The 19,681-nt window shown below is 40.5% G+C and overlaps 1 protein-coding gene across 1 annotated transcript in view; it reads right to left on the bottom strand.

Annotated features, from left to right (window-relative positions):
• Positions 1-2,911: 2,911 nt before the first annotated feature.
• LOC308043395 (ADP-ribosylation factor-like protein 8B) overlaps positions 2,912-19,681 on the bottom strand; it is a gene marked incomplete at both ends in the record, with an annotated part of 30,103 nt that continues 13,333 nt past the window's right edge. The window contains 5 exons of the mRNA XM_080349426.1: positions 2,912-2,961; positions 5,776-5,846; positions 9,982-10,049; positions 12,158-12,251; positions 12,616-12,689. Coding sequence (XP_080205552.1) covers positions 2,912-2,961; positions 5,776-5,846; positions 9,982-10,049; positions 12,158-12,251; positions 12,616-12,689 — 357 coding nt within the window. The remainder of the gene's footprint in view (positions 2,962-5,775; positions 5,847-9,981; positions 10,050-12,157; positions 12,252-12,615; positions 12,690-19,681) is intronic.

A 19,681-nucleotide genomic window follows, 5' to 3' on the forward strand; every position in this document is an offset into this window, starting at 1 on the left:
TGCTATTTTAAGGCTCTTGATGTTGTGGAGTCTGGGGTTATGAGCTGTGCCTAAACTGAAGGCTAGTCCAAGTTCCTCAACTGTCCACATTCCCCAGTGCTGCTCTGGTCCCAGCCTGGAGGATGTTGCACACATGTCAGACTACCTCACACACGCCTGGGGATGAAGCATCACCACCTCCCAGTCAAAGCCAGAGCACGACAGCAGCCCCTGCTGCTCTGTCCTGCAGCTGGCTTCTCAGGAGTGCCGAGAAGCAGAGAACAATCACAGAGTGCTCACTCCATGCACCTCCACACCCTCCATGCTTCTGAAACACACCTAATGTGGATCTGTGCAAGGCACTGCGCTATATATTGCTGTCTCAGCAAGGGGACACTCCGTGCACAAAGGCTTTTCTGCAGAGAAAGTTTGTGACCTCTCCAGATAACGTTGCTGCAATACTGTCTCCAGTGGTCCAGACCTCTGCAACACTTCCTGGCCGTATGCAGTGTCAGAAATAAGACGTCAGAGTTGCCAGTCATCTACAATTCATCTTTCCCACAAAGCTATTGAGTATGACAGTAAACACTCATTTTCAGCTAAACCCGTTTTGAAAAATTACTTGAAGGCAAGTTGTTGAAAATCAAACAGACTGTTTGAAATGGGAACAGCAAGGCCAGTGCCTGCGTTGATTTGCCTTAGGTTCTGATACAAGGTCACGTAGGAGAAATGAGAAAAAAAAAAAAAGCTGTATAACAGGATAATTTTGATAACAAAATTGCTCATTCTCATCTCCTATTCACAGAGATTCATTCAGCCAACCTGGAACCTAACCTCGTCCCTCCACAGGTTGTCTTTAGCTTGGATTGGTACTTGGGGACACGTTCAGCACATAGAGGGAGATGATAACTTCTTCAGTCATCTCCCAAGGAAATACTACATTGAAAAAAGCAAGAGAAGGACAGGAGTCAGCACCGCTTTTCTCACCAGTGCTGTCTTGGAAAACTGGCTGGTTCCAATCAGCCTGCACAGAGGTTTCTTCCATCCCCACAAACCCACTGCAGCAACAGAGCAAGAGTGGTCCAGACTAAGAAGTGATGCAGTAAGATTTGATATGGAGCTCCTATGCCAGAAGTAAGACCTTGCAAGCCATGATAGTAGGTTGGAAGGATGAGGCACTACCATCAAAAAGCACAACTACCAGAAGAATACTGAGACCACTGCTCCAGAAATGAATTTTCTCTCACATCATATGCATAGTGACTGCAATCCCAACAGCTCTGCTACTTTAAAAGTCCATGAGCAACAACAGTGTTCAAAATTCATCACTTTAGCCATCTAATGCTGTTTTTTCAGCATACAAAATGTCACTGGATGGATTACATTTCAGATTGTGGAAGGTCATTTCCAACATCCCATTTCAGGAACATCCACCATTTACTTATTTACTGAGAACTCAGCACTTAACACATACTTAAATTATTTTCATGTAACCATAGAAAAATTAGTCCCCTGGCCAGACTTCTGCATGTAATACTGCACTGACTAAGTGCAATAACCTGACCATCATGCTTTTAGTAGCATTCCTGTGACACTCGAGAAAGATTTTATGAATTCTGTGCAAGATGTTTTATGCAGCTTATCAGGGCCACTAGCCTAAAAGCATCCTCAAAACGACATGATGCTGTTTTTATAGTTCATGCAAGAACTGTATAAATGATTTACGACTTTTTTAATACTATAGCAATCAGTCCATTTATCACATCTTTAGACCAGCATCCCAGAACTTCTGCCTCCTAGATCTACAAGTGTCCTTCAACCATTTGGCCACTGAGCATCTACCTTGTAAAAGTTTGAAGTCTATCTACTATTTCTTCAGATGGAGTCTCCATATTTGATAGAATTTCCAAACTCACAGAAGAATTCCCATCAGAGTGCTTCTAAGTGAAGCACTCAGAAGCAGCAGGTATCTGTAAGATGTTAGCAAAGCATCAAAATTTTAAGAAGTGAATTGCCCCTTCAATCACTTTCAAAAGAACTAATCCTTCAAAGCCCAGCTGTATTAGGCTGCATACTTGAAAATACTGCAAGGTTCAGGAATGGGAAGAGTAGTTCAGAAACACTGTGAAGGTTATTTCATATACAATTAAAATGCTTAAGAAATCCAGGAATTTGGAGGGTAATAATGTCAGAAAAGATGCAAATGATCTCACCTGCTCTCCCTCTTTATTTCATTCTCTGTTTAAGAGAGAAAAACATCCACTGCAATTCTACAATCTAGATTCCAATCCCAATCAAGGATGACAGGACTGTCTAGAATTTGTTTTATTTTTCAGTTCCCAAAGAATATTAATATGAAAAATGTACATCAGTGACTGGAAAATCTAGATAACTACAGATACACGACTTTGGAAATAACTTCTCACCAATCAGAGTATTTGAAAGTGTTCTGATTAACAGCATTTTGTTCAAATAAGATGCTTTTAATTATGGTTTTAATTGGTTATTGATACTTAACCACAGGTGCTTGTAGGGAAAATATTCTGCATGAATGATTACATAATACATTCAAAAAAACCCCAGTCATATCTGTTTCCACTGTGCAGTTTATTCAGTTTCAAATTAGAAAAGAATTACTAAGGATCTGACAATTCACATGCATGAACTCAAACATTTCTGCCCAAAAAAGTATTATTTTCTGTCACACTTGTATTAAGGCGTTCAGGAATTTTACCTAGGCAGATAAATATCTGGATTTTTTAAAAAAGAACAAAAATAGAGAGACAAGCTATAACTCAGTTTTACTTCTGTTAACAAATACGACCAAAGTGAGTCCTGGTAGTACACAGTTGCATTCCTTATCTTTTCAGTTGTGTAAAGCTGATACAAGTCAAAGTGATTGGGAAAGAGTTATCTCCAGCAAAAGTTTTCTTCAACAGTGTCTTGACTTGGAGTGCTGAATAAGCCATTGTAATGTTATGTCTGCCAAGACAGATAAAAGAAAATTAACATGTCAACAGCCTGCTTGCAGAGTGTAAAAGGACTACAGAACACCAGCAGGTTAACACAAACTAAAAAAAACCAAAAACAATAAACAAAACAAAACAGAACACCCAAAAAACCCCACACAAACAAAATCCAGAAAACACAGGCCTTCATTTACACTTAATTAAACACTCAGTACTTAAAACTCCCGGTAGGATTTTTTCTGTTGTTTTTGTTAGTTTTAAAATTATGTGTATTTTGTGTTTATGAAAGATGATGACTGACATTAAGTTCTCTAAGCCACGGATGAAGAACTGTTGGAAAAAGCAAAGATTTAAGATGTCCATGAAATGGACTGTAAAATCCAGACTAGAATGAAAAGCAGTATGAGAACAGAAAAGCAGAAAGGCAGAAATACTCAGCCAGAAGGAAAGAGAAGGCAAACATCAGACAAGGCATTAAGAAGCCATTTAGGTAGGTTGCAAGAGTCCAAGGTCTCTGAAAGACATGCAACACTGGACTGAAATTTAATAGCTGAAATTGGTACCTCTCCTGACACAACCTAATGCATTGGGCTGAAAACTGCAGCAGTTCACAAACTGATTCATGAGCAGATTAGATGTTTTTGCCTCGAGGTAGTAACATCTGTCAGGGAGGAAGGAAGGATGTCAGGGGGCAGCAACAGCTCCAGCCCTCAAATTCAGATTTGTTGCCACATCTGCTCTAAGTTTAAGACAGCACTCCATGAATATCCTGGCAGACCAGCTCAGACACTGAGACCACAGACAAAAGCAATGTGCAGCATCTAGAACAAAGCTAATAACTATGTACTTGTACAGTCTCTCAGGACACAGAAACTGCCAGCCTTACACCTACACCTCCTGATGAGACCAGTTAGCCAGGCTGCAGCTTGCACTGAAAAATTAATCATCTCATTCAACTGCACTGACATCAATCAAAAATGCAGAGGAAGAAGACAGCTCCCAGTCTGCTCCTTAACAGCCTAGTAGTTTCATCACTTTAATAAGCTAAATAGATTTTCATTATAGTTTTTCATTATATTTTTCAGTCCTTTGATCTCCTTAGGTTCTTGCCCAACCTCTTTTCAGTTTCTCAAGGTCTTCCTCAAACATGGCACACACTGCTCCAGTAATGCCTGCACAGTTCCAAACACACGTGATTTATGCAGTCTGCTCCCATTTGTTATTTCTTTGGGCAAATATTCAGGAACCAGTTCAGCCTTTCTAGGCACAATGTTACACTGGAAGATACTTGCCTGATTCTCAGTTAGGATTTGAGTCTTTTTCATCAACACTCCCAGGACTTACACAAGTAAGTGATCTACATGGTTCCACAAGAGTGATTGTTCTTTTCATGACTTTCCCATTTGCACGTGTTAGTAAGCTTTTTTTTTGTACTTTTCTCCTCTAAACCACTCATATAAGTGAGCCAGGATCAAAACCTATTTTCTCCAGGATCCTTTCAGAAATTAAACTATTTTTATCAGTTTCTAGTCACAATACCACTTTTGAGGTCCTCTGCTGCAGTCCTGCCAGTCTGATGAGAATCAAGCACTGCATTTCTAAAACCTCACCTTCACTGTCCTTCACCTATGCAGATAATCCTGTGTTGTCTTCCTCAGTCCTTATATCCCAAAGTCTAACCTTCTCTACTGTAACAGTACATTCTGTGTATTTCCCTTAGTCAGAGATAACTGGTGCACCCCAAGCTGCAGCAAAGCTGGGTGTGGTCTCCTTCAAACCAATGTCCCCAAATGGTGTACACCATTTCCAAGAGAAGTCCTCACTGCCCAACGTGTCCCTGAGTACACCTGAAATCGCCCACAGTTTTCTGAAGCCTGGGTGTCATGGTATAGCCTCCTCATGACATCTAACACCTGGTCCTGTGTACCTAGGATGGAGATTTCCCCTGCTGCTGAGAGAAACTGGCTTTCCTCCCATTCCCGCTCCCATGGTCTCTCATTTAGCTGAGCCCTACAGAGCTGCCCGCCTCTTCTAATGAGTCTGGCTCCCTCAAGAAGCAGCTATAAATATCCACCCAGGCTGGATCCCTTCCATCCAGCACCACTTGTCTCAGCAGTGTGCAGGGAAGGGCGGCACAGAGGCAGCATGTCCCCAGGCAACCGCTGCTGCTGGCTCAGCCCGTCCTTCACCCCTTTCTCCTGCCTTGTGGAGGGAAAGGGGGAGCACGACAGAGGAGAGGGACAGGAAAGTGGAAGAAAGCGGGGAGAGAAAAGGTCAAAAAGCAAAGGCAGATGGAAGATATAACTTCACAGAGCTTTTAAAGGCCCTCACTGACTTCAGGATACAGCCTTGGAGTCTCCAGAAGAACAAAAGCACCAGTCCCTCAGTTTGAGGAACACCACCATACAGCCACACGTGTAAGACCTGCTTTCAAAGTAAAATCATGGATGGAGTAAAATACCACAATTTTTTAAGTACCACCTAATAATTAGAAGGCCTTCATATCCAGTTACTATTTTGTCAAAAGTAACACATTTTTTGTGAGGGATTCAATGACTTTGGGCTTTAAATACGCTTTTCCAAGGCTCCAGTCAAATTAGTTTCTTAGCTTCTCATGGAACCAAATAATTCTACAAGCGACTTTTAAATTATGTGTAATTCTATGTTAAAAAAAAAACACAACTGCATGCAATATTTGCAGTAAAATCTTTCCAAAGAAACTTAGATTTTCAGTTATATATTTGAGTTAGGTATTAAAATATCATTAACATTTTTAACATCTGATCAAAAGTATACACTGATGATGCTGTAAGAAAAAGCATCTTACCGATGTTATCCTTCTCCTTACAGGAAATAGAATAGCAACAGATTTCTCTGTCTTGAATGGCTGAAAGGTTTCTACAGAAACAAAAATAATAAAATAAGTAGTTTTATCATGCCGTTAAAACTCGCAACAGAAATTTCCATCAAATTATGTGTTTTCTGCTTTTGACTCAGTGGGTTCAATTCTATCCTCAGATATTAAATTTTTAAAATATGCTACTGCACACAAAACCCCCACATTTCTTAAACTATAAAGATTAAAAGGTTATAAAGTCATCTCAGAAAAATTCAGATTTGTCATTAAGTCAGTATAATAGTGAATAATAAAAACACAGAAACCCATGAGCTGAAAATAATACTTTGCAGAGGCAATCGAGTAACATTACCATGTCTCAGCATTCACTTTTCACTCTTTTCACCTAGAATTCAGAGTTTTTACCTCTAATAACTCTTATAATCAAATAACAGCACTCAAATTATCAAACCATTAATCTTCAGGATGTTTATTATATCATACTTAATTATATCAAATCTGATTCCTAGTGAAAGGATGCCTCTACATTTAGGAAGAAACTAATTCTTGATTAACTTCTTTCTCTTCCTGCAAATTTCCCTATTGCCCTCAGAGTTTCTGAGCACTTTGTTATTTTTTTCATTTATTTATCCTCACACAAGTGACACAGACACACAGGAAACATATTGTGTTCCTGGAGCAGATGTGGAGTGGAGGCACCGAGAAGGAAAGAGTCTTGAGATCACACAAGAGACTCTAATAAACAAGAGAACTAAATAGTGACCCTCCTTGGACTTCAAGAGAGCAGGCTTGGCCTCTTCAGGGATCTGCTTGGTAGAGTCTCATGGGATAAGGCCCCGTAGCAAAGAAGAGCAAAGAAAGCTGGGTAATATTCAAGCACCACCTCCAGGCTCAAGAGCAGCCCATCTTAATGAGCCTGGATAAAAAGCCAGGAAGCGTAAGTGGGGCAAAACCCAATCGCAAAAACAAAGTGTACAGAAAGTGGAAGCAGGGACAGGTAACCTGGAGGAATACAGAAACTGTCCAGGCATGCGCAGGACAGCCAAAGCCCAACCAAAGTTTGATTTCCTGAGGGATGTCAAAAGCAACAAGAAAGGCTTCTGTAAGTACATAACTGACAAATGGAAGTCAAGAGAAAATGTGGACCCACTGCTCAATGAGACTGGGGACCTGGTTATACAGGATATGGAAAAGGCAGAAGTATGGAAGGCCACCTTTGCTGGCAAGATTAGCCTTCAGGAATCCCAGGCACCAGAGACCAGCAGGAAAGTCTGGAGCAAGGAAGCTGTACCTGTGACAGAAGAGGATCAAGTCAACACAAACTGGACACAGAGAAGTCCGTGAGCCCTGGTGGGATGCACCTACAAGTCCTGAGGGAACTGGCTGATGTCTTTGTGAAGCCAGTCTCGATAACCTTTGAACAATAATGGCAACTGGGAGAGGTGCCTGAAGAACGGAGGAAAGCAAATTTCACTCAGGTCTTCAGAAAGAGCAGGAAGGAGGACCCAGGGTACTACATGACAGTCAGACTCACCTTGATCCCTGAAGGTGATGAAGCAACTAATCCTGGAAACTACTTCCAGGCACATGACAGACAAGAAAGTAATCAGGAGCAGTCAGCATGGATTCACAAAGGGGAAATCATGCTTGAACAACTCGATAACCTTCTACAATGAAATCTATAGCTTAGCAGATGAGGGGAGAGCAGTGGATATTGTATACCTTGACTTCAGTAAGGCTTTTGACACTGTCTATCGTAATATTCTCATAGACGAGCTGTAGAAGTATGGGTTGGATGAGCAAACACTGAGGTGGACCGAAAACTCATCGACTAGTCAGGCCCACAGGGTGGCAATCAGTGACACCAAGGCTGGCTGGAGGCCAGTAACTAGCGGAGTACCCCAGGGATCAACACTGGGCCCAGTCCTCTTCAGCATCTTCATCAGTCATCTGGGTGATGGGGCAGAAAGCACCCTCAGCAACTTTGTTGACAACACAAAACTGGGTGGAGTAGCCGATACACGTGCTGCCATCCAAAGGGACCTCCACAGGCTGATGAAATGGGCTGACAGGAACCTCATGCAGATCAACAAGGGGAATGGCAAAGTCCTGCTCTTGGGAAGCAAGAACCCCAGGCACCAGTACATGTCAGGGGCCAAATGTCTGTTCTCAGACACATAGTGTGAACTGTGGAGTTGTCATATGCAGGGATAGGAGTTGGACTCGATGACACTTGTGGGTCTCTTCCAACTCAGGACATTCTATGACTCTATGAAAGCAGTTTTGCAGAAAAGGACTTGGGGGTTCTCGTGGACACCAAGCTGAACAAGACCTAGCAATGTGGCAAAAAAAGCTAATTGTATTCTGGGCTGCATTAGGGGGTGTTGTCAGCAGGTCAAGGGAGGTGATCCTTCCCCTCTACTCAGCATTGGTAAAGCCATACCTGGAGTTCTAGTCCAGCTCTTAGCTCTCTAGTCCAAGAGGGACATGAAGCTCTTGGAGAGAGTCCAGTGAAGTCCCACTAAAATCATTAAGGGACTTGAACACCTCATATATGAAGAAAGGCTGAGAGAGCCAGGACTGTTTACCCTAGAGAAGAAAAGGCTCAAGGGGGATCTTATTAATGTGAACAAAGATCTGAAGGCAGGCTGCACAAAAAATGGAACCCAGTGACAGGAAAAACGGTAGTAAGCACAAACTGAAACAAAGGAAGTCCCCTCTGAACACAGAGAAACACTTTTTACCTCTGAGGGTGACTGAGCGCTAGCAAGGGTTACCCAGAGAGGTTGCAGAGTCTCCATCCTTGGAGATATTCAAAAGTCGTCTAGTCCACGGCAAGCAGCTCCAGGTGGCTCTGCTTGAGCAAGTAGTGGACAAGATGAGCTCCAGAGGTTCCTTCCAACCTCAGCCACTGTGTTTTCCCTAAGTTACAGTTTATTTGCTTATCTTTGGATCATGATTCTATACTGCAACTTCACTTGACTCCCCATTGATTAAAATTATGTGATCTGAAACAAAGAATCCTCTTCTGCAAAATTAGTGCTAAACTGGCCATTTTTACAAAATTGTACATTTCCTTTACAATTGCCCTTACAATGCATCAATTTAAGTCAGTTTCAGTAATTCATAAGTATATGCTTTGGATACATGCCAAAAATATCTGAATTGTTTGAATTTACAGACAGTAGTTGTCTTAGTTTTGTTAGAAACAAGTTTCTCTTTTAGCGAATTTTGCCTGTCAGCTAAAGCTTTCGTATTAGCTGCATTTTCCTGGAAAATCAGATACATCTTTTGGTAATCATAGCAATGGAATGTGAGGTTATTGATAAGGACTGATGCATATCTCACGAGAGGGGCAACGAGAAAGAGGTAACCAAGAAACTGACCAACGGAGTATAACATCCCATTCACGTGAATACTTCATATAAAAGTGGGAGATCACAAGGATCTCGTCCCTTTTCCTTTATGGCCGACATTAGGAGAGGACCTTGCTAGTCATCTCTGCAAACTGAGGCCTAGTGACAGACTGAATCCAGCTCCAGTTGGCTGCAGAGTCCAGTCCAGGACTTCACGTGCCGGCTCTGTAGTTGCTGGGACTTTGAAGATTGGTTTTGTATATTTTGTATTATTTTCTCTATTCTTATTAGTAGCATTAGTAAAACATCTTTGATTTTTCCAACTCTCTTCTCTCTGTCCTTCTTTCCCTCCCAATCACCTGTCATAGTGGGAAGGGAGGAGAGGGAGGGACTAACAGAGGAAGCCGGGGGAGAGGGAGTTACCAATACATCTGCCACTGTTTTATTGTCACCCCGCAATCAAAACCTCAACAGTAGTGTGGAACAGTTCTGTTCTATTGCCATTCAAGCATTAAACTGCCACTACAATGTATTCTGACAAATGTGAGCTTATTACTATCTATAGCGGTTGTATCTTCAGTGGTGGAAAAACAGGATTATCTGAAACAACCTTATACAACCGAAACAAAAATCAAGAGAGGTTCAAATCTACTGCAGTTATCAGTCTAGATTGCTATTTCAACTGCCAGCAGAGCTCAGAGTATCTGAGAATGTAAAATGAAATCTGTTATAGCTGGTTGTTGCCATAGACTACCAATGATTTTCTCTCACATATCAAATTTCACAGTGTCTCAGCTTTTTACACAGGCCAGCTACTTACAGTTTCTCAATTAATTGCTTTTCATCCAGTGCACCTGGGAGGTCTCTTTTATTTCCAAGGACTAAGACCTGAAATAAATATTCATGTTAAATCCAGGAGCAATAAAAGTTTGGTTTTGTCTCTAACTGTTTCTTGGCATTATTTTGAATCTTGCAGCTAAGTACTCAGAACACAACAGCAGCCATATTCAAAGTGGCCAATGACTGTGGGAGCACCATGAAAATCCTGCTCCTAGTCAGGGTCAGATATTGGATGCATACCCTCTGAAAACTGGATCAAATTATTTCTGAGTGTATCAGTATCAGAAGTCTCCTCTGGAAGTCAATCTTCCCATTCTGGATGCCATTATGGGATGGTGTCAGACTGCATGCAACTAAATCTGGAGGAGAACATGGTGCTCTCAAGCCACCAATGGACACCCAATTCACAGGTCCAGAATAATGTTCATCAAAAACAGGGCCCCTGCAGTAGAGGCTGAGTCCTCAAGCCTCAGACGTGATTCTCTCTACGGTTTTGCTCCCCTGCTTGTTAACACTGACATACTAAACAGCCAGGCATCCAAACCATATGTGACCCAAGGACCAGCCAAATGACTGATTCCTCTCCCTCCACGCTGAGCATCCATTGTAGAAATCAGAAAGGCAGCAATTAGGAATTAAGTCTGAGAAACGCAGAAAATTTACTGACTAGATGCTGGAACTTAATGAGTTTCTACCCAAGACTTCAGGCTTCAAGTATAAATTAAGGTCAGATAAATGGGTTGAGCACCTTCTAAGATAAAGTAAGCAATGGAAGGTTTTTCTAATTATGGCTGCATTATTGTTTTCCAGATGTGTTACCATTCTGAGTCAAGACTGGCCCATTATTTCCCATGAACCTCGAACACATTAAAACCCATTACTTGCAGTCTCAGATTAATAAAGCTACCTTAAAATCTATAACGCCAAAGCCTGAGTACAATAAATTGAAGGAAGTTCAATACTAGTTACTACTTACGAAAAAAGAAGTAAGTAAAAAGTGCATTACTGCACCTTGGAAATTACTGTGCTGGTCAGGCTGCGCAATTGGAATGTGATATTAAAACACAGAAAAGGAACGCAATTTAATTAAATAATTCTGAAGTTATGAGAGATCTGTCATTTCAGGAAGGAAAAGTGAGGAGTATAACAGGATGTGAAGACAGTAAAAAGGGCAGAAAATGTCACTTGCCATGAATAGCATGACTGGATTTCTGTGGGATTTGTTCAATAGGTATGGAACACATAAGAACAGAACAATAAGAGCAAACCTTATAAAAACAGATGGAAAGTCACTGGAAAAATTCTCCTTCAAAAATGGATGGGTGAGAACTTTATTTTCACAATGATTTTGTGTTGGCTGACTGTCTACTCATCCTCAGATGACTCTGATCACTTGCACTGCCCAAGTGTCCAAATATTTGCTTACACAAAAGGCACCAAGCAAAAGCCATCAAGTTGTAACTTCTTCCCGATTTGTATGAACACCTGCTTGGTGTTGTCAGCATCAAAGATCAGTGCCAACCTGATGGATTTCTACTAGGTCTACATTGTCAGATGATAACATTTAATTAAATAACATTAGTCTGTACATCCATAATTCCTCACTAGAATTTCAGCAGAATATACTATTCTTTGACACTTGCTACTGGAGAACAGATGCATATTTGCATTTTTTCCACATAGCTTAGTTTGAAAAACTAAGAAGTTGAGAAAAAGTCAGGACACTTAAAAGTCAAGTTCATCCACAATCTCTGGAAACAGAAGCCACTATTCAACGTTAGCATCTGCCAGCCTTCAGAAAGACACATCTTGCGTGCCTTGAGATACGGCCAGAAATATATCTGGGTCACTGGTTCAAACCCAGCCAACAAGGGGACTGACTGGAAGTAATGACTGTCTGATAATGCCACACGTGAAAATGAATTTTTTCCAAATATATTCTGACCTTTAGATGAGAAAACGTGCAAACACACTGGAGCACTGATAAGATGATGAGTCCTCTGAAAAAATGTCACAACAGCTTTTGTAAGCACACTCAATGTGTCAGGGCTGCATTGTGTATAAGCTAGTATTTTCAAGAGTTCAGAGGAACCAATTCATGAGGATTTAGGCTACACTGTCTACATTCAGGTAAGAATAATAATCAAAATACTTACTGGAATTCCATGCAATTGTGGCTTATCTATCAAACTGTGTAGCTCATTCCTTGAAGCTTCTACTTTTTCTAAGTCTGCTGCATCCACCATGTAACTGCAATGGGAATATAGTTACTTAGGTTATTGTCCATTACTTGCAGAAAGTTGCACTAAAACGTCTAAAATGTGAAAAATGTGTTCACATTGACAACAGCATTAGAACGGTCCTGAGTTGTGTAAGTCCTGCATTTATTAATGCAGGAAATAAAGAATTAAATACGGCCTGTGGGGGGGAAATGACCTACAACATGAAATTACTTATATATCTGGGTTGCTGCTTGTATAAAACACAGTACTTTTATCTTATTATTGTGTTGGGTCTTCTTATGTGATGGAGGTGGACAGGAAGGAAGGCATATCTATATTAATAATATATATTTTAAAATACATTTTGTATGGGCATACAGAAGAAAACTTACACAACGGCATTGACTCCTCTACAATAACGCTCCCACATGCTGCGAAATCTTGGCTGCCCTCCAATGTCCCATACCTGGAAAAGTAACAACACCCCAATTCCAAAATGTTTTTGAATTACACAGTACTAACAGAACAGAAGAACACTTACATGCAGCATGCTGCTTGTATTGACAATGCCTAAATGTAGGCAGGTTTTTTTAAGTGATTGCCCTCAAGAGACTGGTGGTCTCAGCCCCTTCCAGTCAATGGGAGGGGAACAAGCGTATTCAGGGCAGGTCAGTCCTGTGACATTAACAGCTACAAATGTCCATTTGGACAACAATACCCTTTCCCACTCACTGCAAGACAAGTCTTACTCAGATATGAAGGTGAACTCTTGCAAATACACAATATGAACTCCAGAAAGAATAGCATCATACAAAGTTGTATTTTTTATAGGGCTAGGGAGACCAGAGTTAAGAACACATCACGCCTTTCACAGGATGAAGACAGATGTTAAGTAAATAAGGAGTTGGCCGCAGAGCGGCCTGATTGCACGTAAAGGCTGACACACGCTAGGGAGCTCAGATACCTCCCCAGCTCTCTCATTCGTTCATCAAATGTGCTTTAAAAGACACAGGGATTAACTGATCAAAACCAGAAAGGACACAGTAGTGTAGGATAGGCCTGAAGAGATTAATCAGTGAATCTTAAGGAAAGGAAACTCAGATTCTACTTGGGATTTTATAAAGCTCCAATCCTGCAAATACTTATGCATGCTATTAGTGTCTAGCAATCCCACAGAATTCCTTATTGTTACATGGCTAGCACAGTATTTTTCTGTACAGGAGTTATTTATTCTGCTTTGTTTGCACCAATTCAGTATTTTTGGTAGATGACAATAATCTTGTTTCAAAATTTCTTCCAAGATCAAAACACCAGGGAAAGGACCTAAATCATGCAGGCAAGGGCTGTGTAATGACAGAGCTGTTGCAGCTACATCCAAAGACAGCTATGAGTGATACACCTATTAAAATAGTGATGAACACCAAAAAACAAAAGGAATTGACCTGTTCCTATGTCAAGGACAAAGAGAAGTAACTTTTTCTTATTTTAATCAGATTTAACTATCAAATGCATGTACCATACAGTAGACCTAGAAGGCATATCCGTTATAGCACAAACTAAATTTGGAAGTAACATATACAGAAGCAAAATTTTCTTAAGAGTTGTCTTCATATTTGTACTTCATAAATCAAAACATATTAAACCTGCTGGGGCAACAAAGACTTGCACAAAACAGTGAGACTTAGTAGACTCTTGGGATACAGCCTTTTTCAGCTCATGTAGACTACTCTTTTAATTCCACAATCCATAAATAATATTTATGTATCAGTTTCTCTGTCATTTCCCACACCTTATGTTCATATTTTAGAAAGAATTATTTCCCAATTCACCATTAAAATCATTCCCTGATTAATACCTTACCGTTCCTTCTGGCATAAAATTAACATAGCACCTAAATGCAGACTGCCTTTGATCCCTTTTATAAGATCACTAATTTTACATATGAAAGAGAGTTGAGTGAACTTCTGACCATGAACTGGGTATCAATTTCTATCTGCACTGACATTTGATGTGCTGTTTCACAAGTCTGAATAAAATAAAACTTTAATTTTAAAAGCTTGAAAGAAATAACTACATAGTTCAGTATTACAGTTAGATGACAAACCTCACACCAACACTAATTATTCCAATAACTCATCAGACCTCAAAAGTATCAGTAACCATCTGGTGCACATCTGTGTGTGTGTGTCTGGAGAAAGAAACTAAATTACTTTCTTGGTGGATCAGAGAATAAAGAAGGGGAAAGAAGACAGGGAAGGCCAGTAGTAAGATTAGGTTTTTGGAGACCAACAGTGATTATTCCTGGTTGACACAGAAAATCTACAAGATGATATAGCCTGGACTAATCATAAAATAAATAATACAAGATAAAACAATACCAGTTTTGTGCTTGTTAAACAATATACTATATTAAACTGCACTGCAGAACAAGCAGCATTACCATTAGGAGAAAAAGTCACCTTGAAACAATGGAAAGATAAGTCATTTCCAGTCAGTTTCCCTAATAAGGCTGAAAGCTATTCATTGAAGTACATTACATGAGGGACACAAGATAGAATACGTGTTTTTAATAGTGTTTGGGAACCAAGTTTATGTCAGTATAGTAAGTTAAAATTATCTGAAACGGGGAAAGAAAGAAAATAAATAAATAGACATCTTCACCTCTTTGCCTATGATATTTAACCGGTGCTAGTAGTAACTTTCTAATAGCCTTTCCTATTTTGAATAGCCAATGACAGAGTTAACTACTTTATTCAAAACAGAAATCTCTGCCCCAAACCATTCCCGCTGTACATGACTGAGCAGACAAAACTGTGAGAATACAAGATGCACCCAGGAAAGAAAGAGGAGAGTTCTTAGTGTTAAAGAAGTTGTCTTGCATGGGTCTCGCATGTTTTGTACATCACTTATTTTTGTATCCCAATATTTAACGTACAGACAAAAAGTATATTCTGTATGTGAACTGGGAGAGGCAGAAGGCTACAGCTTAACTGCAGAATATACAGCTAGCTATAAAAAAATGTTTATTTTGTCTGGGTGTTTTTAAAAAGAGACTGGACTTCAAATTGGTCCCATGGCTTTCATTAGTCCTTCAGGAATAAAGTTCTAATAATATTTAAGAGGTAATTTTATCCCATGCTTGTAGGTCTGCACTCTCATAAAATAATGTAATATTTTAATTTGTAAACTAGATGAATCACCATCATCATTTACCATAGTGCTTATACTTACCTGTTAAATCAAAGCTTTCTAAAACAGGAACCTCTCTGGATATGTGTCTTATTCAATTTCTCCATGTGGATCTAAGGCTCCTTCTTAAGATTGCAGCTATCAGCTGTGTTTAAGGAGCAAATCGTTTTCTTTTGCACAGCGAAAATGCAGCCGGTGAACAGGTTCAAAGGTTTTTGAAAGCTTCCAGTTACAGGAAGGCTCATTAACACTATTGTTGTCTTTCTTTTAATTAGCTTATATTGTGGGAAGGCTTGACGGGTAATGAGAAAGTTGCCGGAAGAGCATTTTCTAGATGTCCCTTTCACACGGCTTTTTTCAGACATGCTGGGTAAATTTTTTTTGTGGAGAGAGGTGTACAATGACACAAGTAACATGCGATAAGACAACAAGTGGAAACAGCCTCAAGTTGCACCAGGTGAGGCTGATTAGATATTACGAAAAACTTTTCTACTGAAGGGATTGTCAAGCATTGGAACAGGCTGCCCAGGGAAGTGGTTGAGTCACCATCCCTGGAGGTGTTGAAAAGTCATGTACATGAGGTTCTTAGACACATGGTTTAGAGGTGGACTTGGCAGTGTTAGGTTAATGGTTGGACTTAATGATCTTAATGGTCTTTTCCAACCAAAATGATTCTATGATTCTATGATCTTTATCTCAGTGTCAATGCATTGGTTCAGTACTTAGAATCTCGAGGTAGTCAGTGAAGCCTAAATATCTAGTCAGCTGACCAGATGTAATGTCTTCTTTAGGATGACAGAATTACACTCTAGGCTTGACAATACTGGCTAGAGCTCCTCTGGATATTATTAAAGGAGCTTAACCCTCATTGAAGACATAGCTGTTTACATTCAGGCATCCTAATTTGCAAGCTAAATCCAACACTACAAATACTTGAACTGAGAAATATGTTTCTGCTTGGAAGTATTCAGAATATATCAGCCATAAAACCTAACCTGAACTAACAGATGAGGAAATTCTAAACATAGAAGAGTATTTGGGCAGAATAGAGTAGCACCAGCAACATTCAACACCATGTTGTACACAGGCAAGTCCACATATACTGAGATGTGACAAATGAGCTTATGCATACACAGCAAGCAGTCACAGGACTCACAGCCAACTCAATGTGTAATGACAGGGAGTAACTGGAAAGCATGGGATTCATTCCCCTCAACTTCAGCCACCTAAAATGTAGGCATCTAACTCAAGTGACTAAAATTTCTCTGTGGCTACTGAAGAGCTCAGAGAGCACCCCCAGAAGGAGATGTCTGCATCTCTCTTACCCACCTTGCCCACCAGGTGAACCAGCCTTGCAAAGCACCCACTGGTTACCACTGAGTTTAGACAACTGGCTTAGGCTGGTGTCCTCCCTTTCACCTGGCTGAGGTCCAGGGAGACAAATCCTGAATAGCCACCTATCCTAGACTGGAATCTTCAACCAGGAATGTTCAGTTTCTCCATCCAATAAACAGGAAGAATAAAAAGAGCTTAATTAAATCACCTTAAAATTTTTAATAAATTGCCCTGTGGATACAAAACTATAAAGCCTTACTTGTACTACCAGTCATGTAAACTATTACAGAAGTTAGAACGCATTACTGCCTTAGAATACTTATTACCCATCTATTATCCTATATTTTGGAAATGCCTTTACAGTTGCTTGTAAAGCTGGAAATGCCACATAGCCACATTTTCTGCAGGCAATACTTCCCAGAACACCATGCTCTTCAAAATCAGTTCTGTAAAGAATGCTGTTGTCACTCCTCACTGGAGATTAAGTCCAACTTTTAAACATTTTCTGCAACTATGTATTATATTTTAGGTACAAAAAAAACCACTAGATGCAAACTTCACAGTTTATAATTATTTAATTTTAATCATAGCACTGAAGAACTGGAAATGGACTTAAGATTTGCATCACAAAACGGCTGAGTGTCTTCAACTCCTGAAAACAAGCACAGAGCCATTTTAATGGGAGGGGGTATTTCTTAACGACTGGAGTATACTTGCCATTTTATTAGAGACACAAGGTACAATGCTGAAAGGATCAACAGGTGTATTTTAAACGGGACACAAAAGTTAAGCGTTCTCAGAAACTGCTTTCTGAACCTTGTGCTGCTTACCTCCACATTGTGTTCTAAAGCAGAAAGGCATCAGGGGACCCAGTGTTAGAGGTAAGACTGTAATCCCCTCCATCAAGGCGTAATACACCTCTAAATGTAAGGCGCTAATCCATCCTAGCCTCAATATTGTGTCCTCCCCAAGCAGAAAGCCCCAGTTCTGCATGACCACATTCAATTCTTTATACCTTCCTTTCACATGATCATGAATCAGTGCTCTAGACATCAAAATCCAAGCGATTCTGGTGAAAGTAAGCATATTGAAGTTGTAAGTTGTAGGCAGAAATTGCATTAGAAAGATCGAGGGCAATGAAACCAGAGGCAAGGACACTGCTAGCTCAAAATGGCTGATCAATAACTACTGTAGTGATTATTAATTTTGCTTGTCCTTGAAGAACACACAACCATGAAAGCAAAAGTAAGCATTTGCTCAATAGCAGCGAAAAGCCAGGAGGATGTGCAACAGTGTGTATGCTGGGAAAATGTAATCTAATATTGGTAGATCAGACAAGAAAAGGACACTCTCCCATGACAGATTTAACCCCACAAAACAGTTCCCTGGCACTCTCCTCATGTGTCCCCCCTGCTCTTTAGCTCTCAAGTCTGAGCAATCTGGAGATTCCCAGCATTTACCAATGAGGCAAAGCTGCTGAGGACAGAGCTAACCAGGGGCTGCATTTATGGTTCCCAGGTGTCCCAACAGGATGTTGAAATGGAACACATTTATGTAAACTACAGATAAGGTCAAGCTGGGAGTAGATAAAATATCAGAATCCTAAAGTATCTGGACTAACTAGAGGGATGGTCTGAAATAAAGCAGCTGAAATTTAAGACACACAAGTTCAAAACGCTACATTTGAGCAGAGGGAACCAAATGCAGTAGCACAAAATGGGTAATAACGAGGTAGAGGAAGAGGACAAAAAGCTTGAGCATTTCACAAACTATGCTTTCAACTGTGTTGCAGATCTTAAATCAGCAGGTGGTAGCAGAAGCATCTTACATACAATTTTGGACATATGCACTGCCCTGTCCTCGGTGCCACGGAAGTTCTGGTTATGAGCACCAGCCTGTAGAACTGACACAAATTTGAAAAAGTCCAGGTGAGAAAAGAAGGAATGAGAAGAGATTTTGAAAATATGAACTATCAAGACGGGAGAGGGGAGCAAAACCACAACATTTCCCAGGAAATGGCTGCCAAATACAAAGGAGAAGAAAAAAGCAGCTCATTTTGTGATGATGGTAACTCATGTTAGATATTAGGAAAAAAGCTTTCTAACATCTAGAGTGAAAGAACATTGTACAAAGCAAGGGATACTGTAGAACCTTCTTCATGGAAGAACACATTTTAAGAAACAATTACCTAAGATATTTGGGTAAACACCTGATTCACCTCAGAGCACAACTTTGGTTTAAATGATTCCTTGAGATCAACTCTTGGTTCTCATTTTCAGGAGTCCTAACAGTTACTCGGAATGATCACTGAGACATTCAGCACTGCCTGTCCTGACTCTGGACACTGGCTTCTGGTTCCACGTGTTTGTCCAGACCACTGTAGACGTTCCTATCTAACACAGGATCCTGCTTCACAATCTGCAGTGCACAACTCCCAGCACACGTACAGTTTCCAACGCGTCTCTTCCCAAACTGTCAGATGGGAAACTGCTTTTATACTTTTCCTTCTTAGTTTATTCTCAGAAACACTCTCCAACCTTCATTTAATTCTTTTTCACAGAACCACTGAGGCTAGCAGCAGCCTTTGAAAACTGTACAGTCCAACTCGTCCTGGTCAAAGCAGGGTCACCTAGAGCAGGCTGCTTCAAGGATGGGCACCACTGAGAAAAGTTTGGCTACATCTTCTGGCTACATTGATGAGATCTCCCTGAGCCTTCTCTTCTCTAGCTGAACAGTCTCAGATATCTCAGCATCTCCTCATATGATAAATGCTCCAGTCCCTTTATCATTTTCATGGCCCCTCTCTGAACTCTCTCCAGTAGCTCCACAACCCTCTTGTACTGGTGAGCCCAGAACTGGACACAGTACTCCAGATATGGGCTTATTAGGGCTGAGTAAAAGGGAGAAATCACCTCCTTGACCTGCTGTCAAAGC

The sequence above is a fragment of the Nesoenas mayeri genome (genome assembly GCF_963082525.1).
Source record: "Nesoenas mayeri genome assembly, chromosome: 1".
NCBI lineage: Eukaryota > Metazoa > Chordata > Aves > Columbiformes > Columbidae > Nesoenas > Nesoenas mayeri.